Source organism: Coturnix japonica, chromosome 13 (genome assembly GCF_054131305.1).
Source record: "Coturnix japonica strain WE chromosome 13, WE-NBRP24, whole genome shotgun sequence".
NCBI classification, from domain to species: domain Eukaryota; kingdom Metazoa; phylum Chordata; class Aves; order Galliformes; family Phasianidae; genus Coturnix; species Coturnix japonica.
Genome location: NC_140675.1, coordinates 14,755,825 through 14,771,709, shown reverse-complemented (window position 1 = coordinate 14,771,709; position 15,885 = coordinate 14,755,825). Strand labels below are relative to the sequence as shown.

Genomic DNA, 15,885 nt, shown 5'->3' with positions numbered 1-15,885 from the left:
TGTCCTCCAACCAAATGGATGAACAGAGTGTTTGTTTGTTGCTATATCTTCACTTCAGCTATCTAGAAACTGCAAAGCCCTCCTCAGCAGGACCTGCTCTTTGTGAACTCGGACAGATTGTGCGATCTGGAGAGTGGCCAAACTGCAGCCCAGATCGAGCCCTTTCACAGAGTCACTAATGAACTGCCTTTTCAGACTGCTGGCATGCCAAGGGGCGGCTGTTGTGCTGGTGTTTAGCCTTAAACAGCCACTGTAGTCGACTCAGGGGGTGCTGAGAGCTTTTGAGCCGAAGCAGACTTCTAAGCAGTGAACCACGAGCATCACCTGTGCCATTGGGAGCATCTCCTAGTGAGGGTGAGGCACCCGCAGGGCCATCCAGCTGCTCTGGAAGCACTGCCCTGTGTGTGTGGCTGTGCAGCCCCCAATCCCACCTGGTGCTGCTGTGCCTCCATCAGCACCGGGATGCAGCTCCGGCCGCTCGATGGCACCTGGTGCTGCATTACCGTGCATCTCTGCACCGCGGCCCCGCGGCTCTCCAGACAGGCTGTGAAAGATGCTTACCCCATTAATGGGGGTATATTTATAACTGTTTATCTCTGTCAGTTGGGTGGAAAATTGCCAGATGTGTCATTTGCCTTCATTACACAGACATCTCTCTTGTTATCTGGATCAGTGCTTTTGAGCAGTGTGTCACCACCGGAGAAAAGCTCATTTCTTCTGCGTGATGTTGATGTTTGCAGGATCTGCCTCAGAGCAGCATGGAGAGCAACATCCACAGAGACAAGTCCCTGCACAGGACAAATCTCTATCCCTGCCACTCTGGCTATTAATCTTGTGGAAGGAGAGACAAGGAGCAGAGCTGAGTGCTTCCTTCTCCGTAGCCCTACACGGCAGCACAGTGCTCCTGTCCTGACTGCAGACACTCTTGAAGAGGCAGCAGAGCCCCGCAGACGTCTCCTCTAAAGCAGAACTAAGGAGAAATGTAAAGAATGGATTTAACAGAAAGAAATTGTCTCTGAGTATAATGTTTTTCCTTGTTTCCCATGAAAAAGTGAGATTTCTTTACGGACAAATAGTCAAGAACAGAGTCCATTACACTACGCAGTTTTTGCCTTGAAACATAAATAGCTGCATATCATATAAGTGTTTGTTATGAGGAAATGTGTATGCGAGAGAAAGTTAGACATTAGCCCATTATTTCATGTGGAAAGCTATTGCTAAAGGGAGAGGATTACTTACCATATTTATTTGGTTCTTCAACTTCTCATCCATCTCTCTGCACATAGAAACTTCAGCTGCAAAATGTGGTGTTGGATACCCCTGGTTCCATTCCATCCCCACCCCAGGCCCAGTGTGTGGGCACTGGCTGTGGAATTCCAAGTCCCAGCAGGCAGCAGCAGCATCTCAGTGTTTGCTATAGCTGTGCTGAGTTCCAGTGTCTGGGGAAAAGCCTTCTGATCCAGCAGCTCTATCCCTACCCTAAATGCACAAGAGAACTGCTCAGATCTATGTGCCCATTAGTCCTCATGTTGCACCTAAACCTTCCAAAATATCCCTGGTGGTGGTACAGAGCTGCAACGAAGTGATCATCAAAGTATTTCTTCTGAGTTCAAGTCTTCTACCTGATGGTGGCAGAAAGCACTGTGCCAAACAGGGGGACTGAGAGCATCGCTTTGCTTTGCTGAGCCCAGGGGTCGCACCTTTTGGCACTGGGCACAGTGGTGCTGTTGTGCCAGGTCAGGGGGCAGGGATATGGGCTGAAAGGAGCAGTTCTGTTGTGCTGGCAGCTAGAGTAGGTCATCACGGATCTGCAACTTGGACATCAAAATGATCCTTGAGTTGCTCTCTTCCTGGGCTTGATGTTAGAGAGCAGCTCTTTGTTCCAGCATGTGAAAGCCAAAGGTTGGAGCCCTTTCCCAATGCTCTCTTTTCCTCTGCTTGCTGATGTAGGTGCAGAAGCCTCAGTACTGCACACAGGATAGAGGGAAGCAGTAAGTAACAGGGTCTTATATCATCATCTTGTATGCTACCTCATTCAAAGGGCTCTGTTTGAAACCTGGCACTAACATGTACAGAACATGTTGCATTTTTGCCAGTACCTCTTCAATCTGGTTTGTGAGACGTCCTGGAGGAGGTGACCTTGGACAGCAGGCAGAGCAGCAGAGCTGCATAATAAGAGCATCTCTGCACCAGTGGCAGCCTGTTGGGTACAGGGCAGTTAATAAATAATGAGGATGTCAAAGAGAACAGCAGGGAATGGGAACAGGTAGCAGCTCTGCAGCCAGCTCTCTGACAGCCGCCTGGCAACGTCCAATTACAGGGCAGTGCGCTCAGCCTGGATTGGGGCTATGGGATCCTGCAGCAAGTGAGACTTAGCAGAGCTGCATGGCATTTAGCAGAGCTGCATGGGTTCACCTGGAGCCTGTCCCCATGGGAAGAGAAAGCTGCAGCTCTGAGACACAGCAGTGGTCATACAGGGGTTCTCCCTCGGAATGCGTGCACCCACAGCCCAGGTGTTGTGCATCTGAGCACCCTTCAGGTGTGATTGATTTTTTGATGACTCTTTAAACATCTGGTGAGATGGGACTGCTTTCCAAACAGCAAAACCTGCACCAAAATGGTCTTGATTTGAATAATAAGCATTCCGCTGTTGTTTGGTAAATACACCCAGTGTTAATGGTGCCTAATGGTGCCTGTAATTGGTGTCTAAAGTTATTTAAAAGTAAATTTACTAGAAAATAATTAGCAATTTTATAGTTCACTACTTCCTAATTTTGTTGATAAAAGTTTTCTAGTGGTTTTATCAGATGACATAAGAAGGCCGTGGGTTTTTTTTCCAAGCGAGCAGGAAATTGTGCACACAAAATAGGATTAAAAAAATTTCCCCCTAATTTCTTTGCCTGGCAGCCAGCCCTCTCCCTGCTTTCATTACAAACTGCTTTATCCTCCATCAGTGGTGACAGAAACCTCCCAGGTGCTGCCAAGGCATCCATGTCCTGTGACCTTGGCGATGCCTCCTGAGCTGGAAGAGCAGCGAGTGTGCAGGGAGGGCAGCCCCCAGTGCAGGGCCATGCACAGGAACACCCCCTGCCCACAGGGACACCCCACTGCAGGGCTGCAAGAGGGGCTTTCTGCTGCCTGCCTGCTCAGCACTGGGGGGTCTGCACCCGCAGGTGCCATGCAGTGCTGGGGCCTGGCTTGCTGTGGGGTTCACAGTTGGGGTCCCTCCAGGCTCAGTGTGTGTCTGAGGAGAAACAGAGCACAGAAATGCAGCTGCTACACCGTTTTATTGTTTAGTGCTGCGGGTTCCAGTGTGTGATTGGAGATGTTCATACTGTGCAGTACAGAGGGACACGGACAGACAGAGACGTGTTTGGGAGGCAGTGATAGCACAGTGGCTGGGGCTCAGAAAAGACCAGCAACGCTCCGTTTTCAGTCTCTGCACCACGCAGCCCTCCAGAACAATGAATCACCCGTCTGTGTATAAAATTAAATATAATTTATGCTTTGCTAATTGAAATCAAATACAAAATTCAATTTCCTGTGTATTGTAATGCTGACATTTGAATAGGTTTTTTAAAAAGGTATTATTAACCTGACTCTCTCTTTTGGCAGGCCGCTCTCTGGCCAAATAACTCCTCTGTCAAAGCTCCGCATTGGCGATGCAACTGCATGCAATCAGGGTGCAGTGCAGCCATGTCTTAGCCAGCAGAGCACAGCCCCACAGCCCGACCCCTCAGTGCCACGAGTGCTCCCAGCCATGGGCTCAAGCTCATGGCTGGTATAAAAACTAAAACTCTGCAAATATGGCAAAAAATGTGGACCAGGAGGGTGGCAGGATGCACGTATGGGTCTCCTGGAGAGTCCAGGTGTTAACATGGAGGGGATGTGTGATGCAGTGCCCCAGCCCTCGTCCTCCTGCTCAGTACTCACACCATGTGGCACTGGGGCAGCCTGCGCTCAGGAGAAGGGATGACATTTTAATAGCATGTGACACACCATGAAGTTATTCCTATTACATACTTCCAGTTACCACGCAATAATTTGGGGGATGGGGGGGCGGGTCTGAGGATCAGTAAAAAAACTTATGCCAGGGCAGGAGCTGCTTTGAAACCTAATCCAGACTGATAGGAGCCAATGTGACTTCAGCAGGGAGCTGCTCAGTACCCTCCAGCACAGAGCTGTGCCATGCCCCTACAGCACGAACCACAGTGCAGATTTTCAGAATGAATCCATCTCTTTCTTCTCCCAGTCCAAGGCACCAGCGCTGCTCTAATGTAATGAACCACATGACAGACCATGAAACCCAGAGCAGGTTCATCTTTTTTGCTTATGAAACACTGATTTCATTTGGTTAGTTGGATCAGTGGGGTTTTTCTTCCCACCTTAATCAGAACTGAGTCCTGGTCCTCCCAAAGCCACCTCACACTGCATCTCTGCTGCTCGTACCAGGAGCTGTGCAGCAGCCGCAGTCCTACAGGAGGACAGGAGCAACACTTGAGTTAGAAATCACCCATACAAGGGGAGCATTTCCACAGCAATAGCTCTGCACTTTTCTTTTGCTCTCTCTCTTCCCGTTTTTCTCTTGATAATGGTCAGGAAAGCAGCAGCTGCTTCAAAGTGCTGCTGCCTTGCTCTCCACCGGTCCCAGCATGCAGCTTGCAATGCACTGCTGAGGATTCAGTTAAGATAAGGGTTTGTTCCATAGCTTCTACCAGGATTTGCAAATTTGGCTGAGCATATGACTCGGTCAATTCCACTAGAACACACACATATGTTTGTGGAGCAGTGCTCACCCTGGGAATTAATTGCTATTTTGTAATGGATTTAAAGTAAAGAGAAAGGCTGCTTCAGGACTTTGCACAGCCCGTTGGCAGCAGCCAGCAGCAGGAGCAGGTCCATGAGGTGCACGTGAGCCACAGTCCCAGGGACATGGTAGGAGAGCTGTCCCCATGGCCAGGATCCCATGGAGAGTGCCCGGTCCCCAGGCAGTGCCCAGGACCTGCCTTGGGGATGTGGGGGAAGGCTCCGATTCTGGTCTCACTGAGCAGCCCTATAAATTAGAGAGGTTCTCTCCCCATACATCAGAATGGTTCTCTTCCATCAGTGGAGCTGCAATCACCAGTGAGAGAAGAATCGCGCCCAGGATTTGTGGCACTTGGTAAGTACAAGTTTTAGTGCAACAAGTAACTGGAACATCTGGTGCAAATTATGTTTCTGTACAGAGTTCCTTTGCAGCATAACTGGCTTTATTCCTTCCACATACAAATGCCAAGGTGCTTGTGAATGCACGGCCTGAATTCACCAGATCTCATGCTGCTGCGTGAGCAAAACTTTAAGCCAAGGCAGGGGAAATCAGACCTCTTGGTTTGTGGTGCTGCTGGGTTCTGCACGCCGCCTCCTGTTGTTGCCTGCATGGCACAGGGACACACCAGCAGCAGAACGTGGACACAAGGTGCCCGTCACCCACAGCTGCACTCCCACCACCTTCTCCTCCTGCCCTTTCCCTGATCCCTCAGGAGGATACGGCCCAGGCCAAACACCCTGGAGGTGACACATCACCAAGGTTTCAGAGCTGGACATACTGTTCACCTCCAGCTGAAGCCCCAACCATGCAAGTGTTGTGCTTACAAGCCCAAGCCTTCAGCCCTGCATGAGTTCTGGGTCTCTAAGGATGATTCACATCTTAAAAGGAAAGAGCTCTCTTCCTGATTTCTTGGTTCTACTTCTCACTTTCTTCCCGCTCCCACTCGAAATCTTGGCCTGTCATTTGGTAAAACATGACATTGAATGGTTTGTAAAACTTCCGCAGTCTGTGGATGACGTCAGGGTCTATTTTGGGGTGAGTCCGACCCTTGGACTTGCCCAAGCACCGGGGAGCACTGCTGTCCTCCGGCTTCTTTAGACAGGGGAACCCCTTGGTTTTATTAAAATAAAAGTGTTTCTCTGTCACAATCCTCTTGAGGCCTAAGAAGTCCTGGACCTTGGCCATCTCCCCGGCTGGGTCTGTGATGAGCCTCTCACCACTAACAAAGAGGATCTGGGAGAGGGGGAAATATTGCAGCCAGTTCTCCAGGTGCAGAGCGTAGATCCCAATGCGGATGGCGCTCCAGGAAGCGTCAATCAGCCCCAGGGTCCGGTTCTTGAAGGCCAACACCTCAAAGGTGGGGATCTCTGGCTTCTTGGAGAGCGTCTGCGTGTAGTCCGAGATGGCGCGGGTGACGGGGTTGCGCACCACCACGATCAGCTTGGTGTCCTTGGCCATGGAGTGGATGCGCCTGGGGGCTTCGTTGGTCACAAAGTAGCTGGGGGTCTTTTCCATGGTGATCTGGCCTTCCAGCGTTTTGGGCATCACATCCCTGAGCAGAAGCAGAGGGAGGGTGTTAGTAACTGAGGGTGGACACCGGCAGCTCCTCCTGACCCACACGTGATGATGGGGTAACCACCCATCCCAAGGGTCTGGGGACCAAAGCACTTCTGGTTTTGTCTTCCCTTGGACCCCTGGTATGGTGGGCACCCTAAGTGTTAAATTAGCCTCAGTAACACATTATACAGTCAATTCGCCATAGGCATGTGTAGACAAAAGTTAATTGACAATAAACCTGTACAATACCTGTCTGTTCAGCAAGCCATCTGCTTCCATTTGCTCAATTAAGTCTATTCACTTCAGAGCCTTGTACCGGAGTGGTGCAGTTAGGATTACACAAGACCTTTTTGTTATGATGACATGCTTTTAAATGTCTCAGCTAATAAAACTTAATACAGAATAAGATCCCCTGCTTCTAGTACAATAATTAAATTTATTTACTATCTTGTGTGTGAGAAAGAATGACTTTTCTTTTATCTCTAATTCACATGCTCTGTCAATAATTAATTGCTGCTGGGTTTTGAGCTTCCTGTGCAAGCACTTTTATTAGCCAAAAGGAATTTGCCTACCGGATAAATTAGCATGTAGCAAGACTTTCCTGGATAGCATATTACCATACTGTAAAATGAAACTGCAGCAAGATAGCAGTTATATCTAAGAAAACAAAGAGGTAAATGCTTGTCCCATTTGCCCCCATTGCAAGGCAGAAGACGTGAAGCAATGTCCCTGCGATAGTGCTGCAGCTCCTTCCCAGCCCTGGCAGCTGTCAGTCTCAGTGCGCAAGCATTCAATACCATGGCACGTGTGCTTAAAGGTTTTACAAGCACAAGTATTGATTGCTTTTTAAGTGTGCTCCAACAATATTTTTATCTCAAGCTTTTGAAATACTTGTGCATATGCACACCCACGTGACGTGCAGTTTGTTTAACATGGTGTTTGCTAATTTGTCCTGAGCACATGCTGCCTTGTGGGGATGCTGGGCATGGGCTGCAGTGGGGTGGGAGGATACAGCAGGATGGGGGGACGCAGCAGGGTGAGGGGATGCATTCTGATCTTGTGACCCACCAGATCCTGCAGCACTGAGCAGGTGTGAGGCAGCAGCACAGAAGGAGGAGCTCAGGGCCTTGCAGGATAATCCCTTGCGTTCTCACTATTTTTAGTTCAAACATATGCTGAGGAAACAATGTGAATGGCTGGGACTGGTTCTGTGAGAGCACCTTGGGCACCGGTGACCGCAGCGATGCTGACGTCAAGCAGCAGAGCACTCGGAAGCAGTCAGTACATGGAATTACACAGCTGAGGGCTCTGCTTTCTGCCAGAGGAGGCCCAGCCACATTTGTCTGTAACTGTGTCTCATGACTGTGCCTGCTGAATGCAAGCAGCTGCCATGTGCCTCATCCCATCCCACCCTGTCCCTGCAGCTACAGTGACCACAGCAGTGCAATGATGCATCTCAAGATGTTTTCCTTTACGAAAAGCCAGAAGGGATTAAGAGGAATCCAGCAGCAGGACTATGGAGATGCTGCAGAACCTGAGGGTGGCACTCCTGGAAGGATCCAGCACCCGGACCTAATGTCCCTGCAGGAAAGGAGCATGGCTCTGGTGTGATGCTACTTCCAGTCTGCAGCCCTCAGGACAGCACTTGCCACTGGCAGCCATGTCAGCAATGCCTGGCAGCAGTTTGCAGCCCAGGAAGATAACACTGCTCCAACAGACCAATGCACTTCCAGAAGAGCCCACACCTGCAGGAGGGGCAGCAGCCAAATGGTGCAGGAGCGAATGGTTGGAGCTGAGCTGAGATTTGGGAGCAGCCCCAGGAACCAGGAAGGGAGCAAGAGGAAGAACTGGAACCAGTGACTGCCTAGGGTGTTCTCACAACAGATTTCTATTGAACCATTAATTACCAAAATGATGTGTTGCTCTTCTGTTCCTTCCTCAACAAGATAGTTATTTTATCATCATGTACAGCTAGCAATCTCTCTGTGTTTCCTTTTTAACTGATTCTAACACAAGTTAACCACAGCTCACTGCTTCTGGCTGTTCTATGTGCAGTGAAAATTAACTACAGCTGATCTGAGGGCAAATGGGGGACCGCAGCCAGGCAGTGGCTGGGAAGTGTCCTTCCTGGGTCCCCTGGCTTTGGTACTAGTCAGTAACAGGAGCAGCAGTGTGCAGAAGTCCTTCCATGGTGCAAATAGACTGCCAGACAGGTAGAGAACAACATTATCCCACAGTGTTCCATTAACTCAAGACCCGTGCAGCAGCACTGCACACTTGTTTATGCTTTCTCAGACAGGATAAGCTGTTTTCCTATGCAATTGTCTGAGCATACGGAGGGGTCTGCACAGACAGACTTGGCTGCTGTAGGCTCCTCTGAGTCAGACATGCTGGCAGCAAGCAGCAGGCTGTCAAATGTCAAAATGTGGCGATTATGAGATGTTAAAAGCTCTGCTGGCCTGCAAGAGATGGATGCTCAGACAATAGTGCTCGAGGGGCCCACTGCCATTGCCTGGAGTGACCCTGCTGTGGCAGGGGCAGAGCCCTCCCTGCCCACCCCAATCTGCTCTGAAGCATGGAGCTGCAAAGCCATGGGGAGCTCCCAGCACTGCTTCACATCACTCATGGCCACTTGGCATCTCCACTGCAACACAAATCAGTCCGGCCACAACCACTAAATGATTGTTTCAGAGTAATACATCTTTGTATCTGGGCTCCTATCTGACATGATGCTGTTCTGTAAATGTCTGTGGATGCTAAAACTGAAAGCTCCAAGAAGCAAGGGCTGGCTGGGCCCTGCACCCTGTGCTGATGCTGTGCAGCCAGACAGCAGGGGCTGCTGACAGCAGCTGCATTGCATTTGCTCCAACACCACGAGCACTCTGCTGCCACTGCTACATTTGCCTGGTCAGTGGGGTCCAGCATTAGATTTGTTTGCTTCATATTACGGACTGTGGTTGTTATTTGTGGGTTCTTAGATGACAGTGCTTTACAACAGACGAAAATTAATCTGAATTCAGAGGAAGCACTGCTGCTCTCCTGCACCCACGCCGTCATTCTGGAGCATCCTCTCCCTGCGGTGCTGGGTATTTGCCAGCAGAGGATCTCCCCCTCTCCCACACCCCCTGGGCAATGCGACACAGCAGCAAAGCCCCTTCTTGTGCAGTTTTGTAAACAAGGATTTTGCTCCCCTCTGCTCTGGGGCAAGGAGGGAGCCTTAATGTTCTACTTATTTGGCTCTTACTTTAAATTGCAGTTTCAATAAACTGTTGCAACAACAATAACAACAAAAAGCCTCTAAGCTTTCACTCCACAGTGAGGATGCTCCAGACAACACACTGGCAGGAAGTTACAGGGCAACCACCCCACAGACCTGCTGCTCCCACTCCTCCCAGAGACCCTCTGGCTGCTGCGTGTCAATGGGCACAAAGTGCATCTGCTGCCCCATCCCTGGTGGTTGGTGGCAAAGGGCAGCTGTAAGCCCTCCTTGGAAAAGCCTGCTGCAGTAATTGTTCTTAACTGCTGCCTTCAGAAAGCTCTTTATTTTCAAAGGATACATTTTTATAAATTTGTGAATTTGCATGTTGCCAAAATCCCCTTGTGGTTTATTTAAATCCAGATTATCTTGTTTATTCCTTCAGTCACAGCTGTCATTTATCTCTGTGTAGGCAGCTTGTGCACGATGTTGCAGGTTTCCTGCAATCCCACTCAAAAGGAGTCTTTGTTAACGGCATTTTCATGTTCCCAACAAGAGGGAAAAAAAGGCTCACGGCAGCTCCCAGGGCTCAGAGGACCACAGAGAAGGACACAGACCTGCACGATGCTGTTCTGAAGCAGGCAATGGCCAGGGGCTGCCACGGGGACACCTGTGCATGGAGCTCATCTCCGCAGCTCCTCTGCGCGGAGCCAACATCTGCTTTTGTCTTTCAAAAGACAAACATGAAGTCATTTTCCATTTTATTATTAACACATTCTGGTATAATTGCTTGAGCTGTCAACTGTGACCTGCCAGTAATTCAGCAGGCGTGGGACTTTCAAGGGGAGAACGGCATTGCAACCGAGGGCTGCAGTGCGCATTAAAAGCAGAACCTATTTGCTGTAAGCCCCCGAGTCAAATCTCTTGTTGAATTCGTTCAAACATAAATTTACAGCTGAATTTACATAGGTTTAATGTTTTATAATCTTTTTGGTCTGTGAATCTATATTCAAGACTGAGTGCATTAGCTTAGAAATATTGTGCTTAACACTGAAAATAATTTTAATCTCTCCAAAGTCCAATCCTCTGCACATCACTAAACCTCAGAATCCAATCCCTTCTAATAAGGGACACAAAACTTGCATCTGTCGCTGCCTAATAGATTCATGCTGCTCTAATTCAAATGGCTCGCACATGTGTTTTAATAAAAAACATCCAACAAATTGCGAGGCGCTTTCAGAAAAGCAAATGCCAGCACAGAGGGAAACAAAACATCCCTGGGAGATGCTCTGTGTCAGCTGCACGGCCTGGGAGCCATTGCAACCCCAGTGTTGGAGAATGGGGAGACCCCAGCCCTGCACCAGCAGCTCTGCTCCCACAGATGTAATGCCCAGAAATAAGGAGTTCCTGGGAGTGCTTTTTGCAGCAGAAGAGCAGCTTTCCTTTGTCCTAGAGTTCATCAAGTCATTTGGCTCTTGTGCAAAGTGTTCTTATGAGGGACAGTTGGAAAGAGCCCAAGTGTGCAAGCCTGAGGATGATCTCTTCGTGCCATTCACTTCCACACTGAGCCTCCCCCCAGCTCCTCATGGACTGTGTGTGCTGGAGGCACCCAGGGCATGGCAGCACCCCCAGCACCGCTCCCACCATCCGTGTGTGCCCACCGAGCCCCCTCCTGCACCACGGCAGCGGAGCGATAGAGAACGGTCTCTGGTTGCTATAACAACGGAGGTGCTAACATCGTGTTGACTAACTGCAAGCAGATCTGATCAGAGAATGGAAGTATCGAGCTGCTATGGTAACCGAAATGCCAAATCTGAAATGGTGTCAATAGCAAAGTTATCAAAGAGGAACCAAACAGAAACAATGGGGTCAGGGCCTGAGCATGGCACCAGGGCACTGCACAGAGACAATGGGCATCACGTGAGCTGCCCTTGTGGCCATGCCCACATAGACACTGCTGGCCCATCCCTGCATCCCTCAGTGGCAGAGGCCAATGACACTGGAGTGTGGACTACTTCTAATGTCATGGTTCATTGGCCAGCACAGTCCAGAGCCCAACTGATGCAAGGAAACCAATTCTGTGTCTCCACAAAACGCAAAATCTTTAACGGCTCATTGGCATGTGCTGGTGTTGGCCTGGATAAGGAGTGACTCCTGAGAGCCATCTATTGATTCTGTCAAGGATTCAGAGGTTTATAGGCATCGCTCGGGATCTCTATAGTGCTTGTACCACCTTAATGGCTCTCACCACCTACAGAACTGAAAGCATCCCCACACACACTGGGAAGCAGCTGAACCCACTCCAGGAGACAGACAGTGCCTGGCTCCTCCTGGGGAGGACTGTGGGAAAGGGATGTGAACCTCACCCAGGGATGCTCCTCTCCTCCTACCACCGAGCACCAAAATCAGTGGGCAGCTGGCTGAGAGCAGGCAAAAATATAAATACACTCTGATTTCACCAGGACCATCTGGCTCATGCATGATAGGCGGGTAAGGACGCTATAATCGTGGAGCAGAGAACTAAGCTGATCCATTAAAGTCTTTTAAGCAGAAGCGACTATGGAACCCATATTAATCCAGTGATGCTTTATGAGCAGACATCACAAGGTTAGATCCATTCAGTTGCAATTAAAAATAACCTCCTGTGTTCAGGCTGGCTTGGATAGCTATTACTGCCTCGTGTTCCTCAAAGACTCTTATGTATATAGATGGTTGTTGCGAGCACAATGTAATCTGAAATTATGATCTTAATGCTAAATCTTGCTTTCTTCTGTTCTTTCCTCAAGTGGATCTCCTTGGGGACATGGCTGTTGCCTTGTTCTGAAATCCCTCGACCATCTGACAGCGCAGCTCACACAGAAATCACAGTTTCAGATGAGCTTTGCCACAATTTCAGTGCGTTCCTAATGGAGAGTGCCCCCAGCTGCAGACCTCCTCACCAAAAGCGATGGCAAATGCCTGGAGGTCTGCTGTCCCCATGAGCTGCCTGCCTTATAAACACTTGCCAACACTCTGCAAGCTGCTGGCAGATGCCTCACAGAACCACGGCCCTCAGCATCACTCAGCTTCGCCTGTGCAAAGCAATCTCAGTTCTCCAGGTGAAGATGCACATTTAGCACAACATTGTTTTATCAAGGATGAATTCGACCTGATCTCTCCAATTTTCATGTCTGACTTACTGTTGGTCATTGCTCAGTCATGAAGCAGGTAGTGAAGAAGCCTAGAAACACATATTGCAAACCCCACTGCAGTCATAACTGTTTTGACTCTCACTGCTGTTCCCTACAGAAATGTAGCAATGCGATTCACGGGGAATATGTCAGCATTGTCTATCAGATTTAATTACTGTATTAATCACAGCCATAGCAAAGAAGCTGCAGCATGAATGCCCCCTCTTGTACGTGCCACTGCTGGAAGAGTGGAGGTGCTGCCTCTGCTGGCGGTGGATTTCCAAGTCAAGTTTACCTCCTGCACTGGGTCTGACTCTGTGCTTTCCCTGTTAGATATGGGCCTCTCTTCAGTGCAAGTCCCTTCCATGCCACCTCATCTGTTTTACATCATCACATGAGGAAGAAAGACGACCTGGATGTTGATGATGTTCTCCCCACAGTGGAGAAGGAAATCAGGGCAGCAGGGCAGCAGCACAGAGCAGTGTCACCAGCACTGCAACAACAGCACTCCACAGTAGGGCTGACAGAGAAGGATCAGGCCTTTGTGTGGCAAAACCCGTGGGAGAACAGTAACTATGGAATGAACAAACTGATACAAAGCAGCTTTGGGCTGCCAGCACCGTTGGCTTGCTCACTGTCCAGTATGGGAGTCCTATGGGGATGGGGGTGCTCCTGCTCCTCCTCACTGCTGTCCCTTCATCTGCTTAAAAGTGACACTTCCAAACTGCTTCAAATACTGATGCAACAAAACTGGGTAGATGAGATCGTTCCTGTTTACCAGAGATGGGCCATTCCTGAGAAGGAAGATCATGAAAGTAGAACATTAAGCTGTATTAATATAGATCTATACACCGTGAGGAATTTCATCTTCTGGAAAAATTTACTTCTAACAGGAAAAAAAAAAAGATCCTGAAAATAATGGCTGCTTAAGTGCAAGCACTGCTGCTATATCATGCTAAAAGCTTTTCAGGAAAAAAAAACCAACCAAACAGTAAATAAATTCCACTTTTCAGATGTATCTGGATGTTATCCTACCACAGTGCCAGAGTAATAGGAGAGCCATCAACAACTAAAAGGATGGAATTGTTATGGAAGGACAACAAGAGCAGCAATATCTGCAGAAGAGGCTGAATAACAGCAGTGATTGTACACACCCTGTGCCAAGCTCTGAGCATTGATGAGCCACGTGGAAAAAAGGGCTCCCACTCCACAGACACAGAAAGGTTTGACACAAAACAGCTGCTAAACGCTGTCACAGGAGCACCGGGCTGTACTGAGGCAGGGCAGGAGCATCTAGCACTGAGAGATTGTGGGTTTGATTTCTAGTTTAGGAGAGATGGATCAGCGCAGGCCCAGCAGTACTGAATGCCCTGGCCATGTGGATGGCAGGACAGGCTCCTGCATTACAGTGACCAAGGTAACAGCAGATGTGGAGGAGGCAGAGCCAGTTCCAAACCCTTCCATTTAAACACCGGGTGGCCAGACCTCCCCTCTTGCATTAACCTCTCACTTGTTCCAAAACAAACAACTTTCCACTTGTAACAGTGAACAGTGAGCTGCATGCAGGCACAATGCATCCAGCTTCTGCAGCCAGCCTACCCTGTGCTGGTCAGGAGACAGGTGAGCCCCACAGTGACTGAGTCCTCCCATAGCACGCCCATGGATCTGGGATTGCACTGCTCCCACCTGGGCGCTGCTCTTCTGACCCATGAGAGAGCAATGCCAGCTGGGCTGCTGCCGAGTGCACAGCCATGATGCACTCGTGTCGATTATTTTGGAGTTTCAGTTCATTTATTATGTATGCACAAATGATAATACACTGGCATCTGAATGTCTTTTAGGCATACAATATCCTTATTATTCAAAATGTTTTTCCCTCCATAATTGAACGGTTTACCTTATTATTACTTTATGTTAATGACCCGGCATTTCCATTTTTCTATAGGATGCTTAATTGTAAGCAAAGTGCAATCAGAATCAGAGATGCCATCTGTAATTGACAGCACCATAATAACAGCCAGCATCACAGGAACAAAGTACCAAAATAAATGGAAGCAGGGAGAAAGCCGCTTCCAAAAATACTCATGGAGCTGTTCTTGGCCAGGACAGAAAGCCCCGTCCACACAGTATCTTCTCCCCAAGCAGTGACAGTTTGGGCATTAACGCAGATAGAGTGCTATTTATATCAGTTTGTACATTTAATCAGTTTTTTTGCAGTTTTCAGCGAGATGTGAACTATATCCCTGTCCAAGGCATTTGGTTCAAATCAGCCGAGACAGAGAATAATCAAGATTTATGATTCTCATTCTGACTCGGATCACACAGTCAGTGCGAATGGTGCAGCAGAGCTTCCTCCCCTCACTGAGCGACGTCCCCGCACTGTCCTCACAGCAGCGATGTAACGTCCATCTCGGGACTGTCAGAATGCTGCTGCAGCTCTGATATGGGAGGCTCTGGGTTTCCTTCCTCTGCAGATGTGCACAGACCTTTCTAAGCAAAGGTTGCTGGAGGGGCAGTGCTGCCAGGTTAGGGCTTGTTTGGCTGAAATCAATAAAATCGTACTTTGCAAAATAAAAGCGGTTTCATCTTGTTCTGCCTCTCAGCACAGCTCCAAGCAATGAGCAGATTGAATTGTCTGTGGTGCACCTGACCTCCTTCCCCAAAACCAGCTCAGCTGGGAGAGCAGCTCTGCGGGCTCTGCTTACACTGCTGCTGCCCATAAATCTGCCTGTCCCGCTGTGAGGTGTGTGGGGTGCTCAGCACAGACAGACCCTGAGAAGGGCTCGGGATGCAGCTGCTAGGGCTGCTGGCATTGCCCCCATTTCCAGGGGCTTATAGCACTGCCCCAGGAAGCTGGAGCTTGGGCAGCAGCATGGATCTGTGCTCCAAACCTTATGGATAAAGGCCATCTGCTGTTGATGGTTCATGAAAACAGAGCACTGTAACCCCAGCACTGTAACTTGGCTGCAGACGTGGATTCACCTGATGCACGGGGTGACAGCAGCTCTGTCTTGATTGTGGCAGGCAGTGAGTTTGGAAGGGGAGCACGGCTCATCTCAGCTCCTGTGGGCTTTGGGAGGGAGGCAGAGAAATAGTCCGGAAGGGAAAATAAATGCTGTTTACTTGCAACACTGAAGTCTCCATGTAGTGACTCT

General features: G+C 49.1%; 1 protein-coding gene and 1 long non-coding RNA gene across 2 annotated transcripts in view; one reads left to right on the top strand and one right to left on the bottom strand.

Annotated features, from left to right (window-relative positions):
* Nucleotides 1-15,306, top strand: part of LOC107320718 (uncharacterized) — a 138,435-nt gene extending 123,129 nt beyond the window's left edge. The window contains exon 4 of the long non-coding RNA XR_014934089.1: nucleotides 12,347-15,306. This is a non-coding gene — a long non-coding RNA (uncharacterized LOC107320718). The remainder of the gene's footprint in view (nucleotides 1-12,346) is intronic.
* The window catches only part of HS3ST4 (heparan sulfate-glucosamine 3-sulfotransferase 4), a 45,269-nt gene continuing 32,652 nt past the window's right edge, over nucleotides 3,269-15,885 (bottom strand). The window contains exon 2 of the mRNA XM_015877008.3: nucleotides 3,269-6,359. Coding sequence (XP_015732494.2) covers nucleotides 5,723-6,359 — 637 coding nt within the window. The 3' untranslated portion in view covers nucleotides 3,269-5,722. The remainder of the gene's footprint in view (nucleotides 6,360-15,885) is intronic.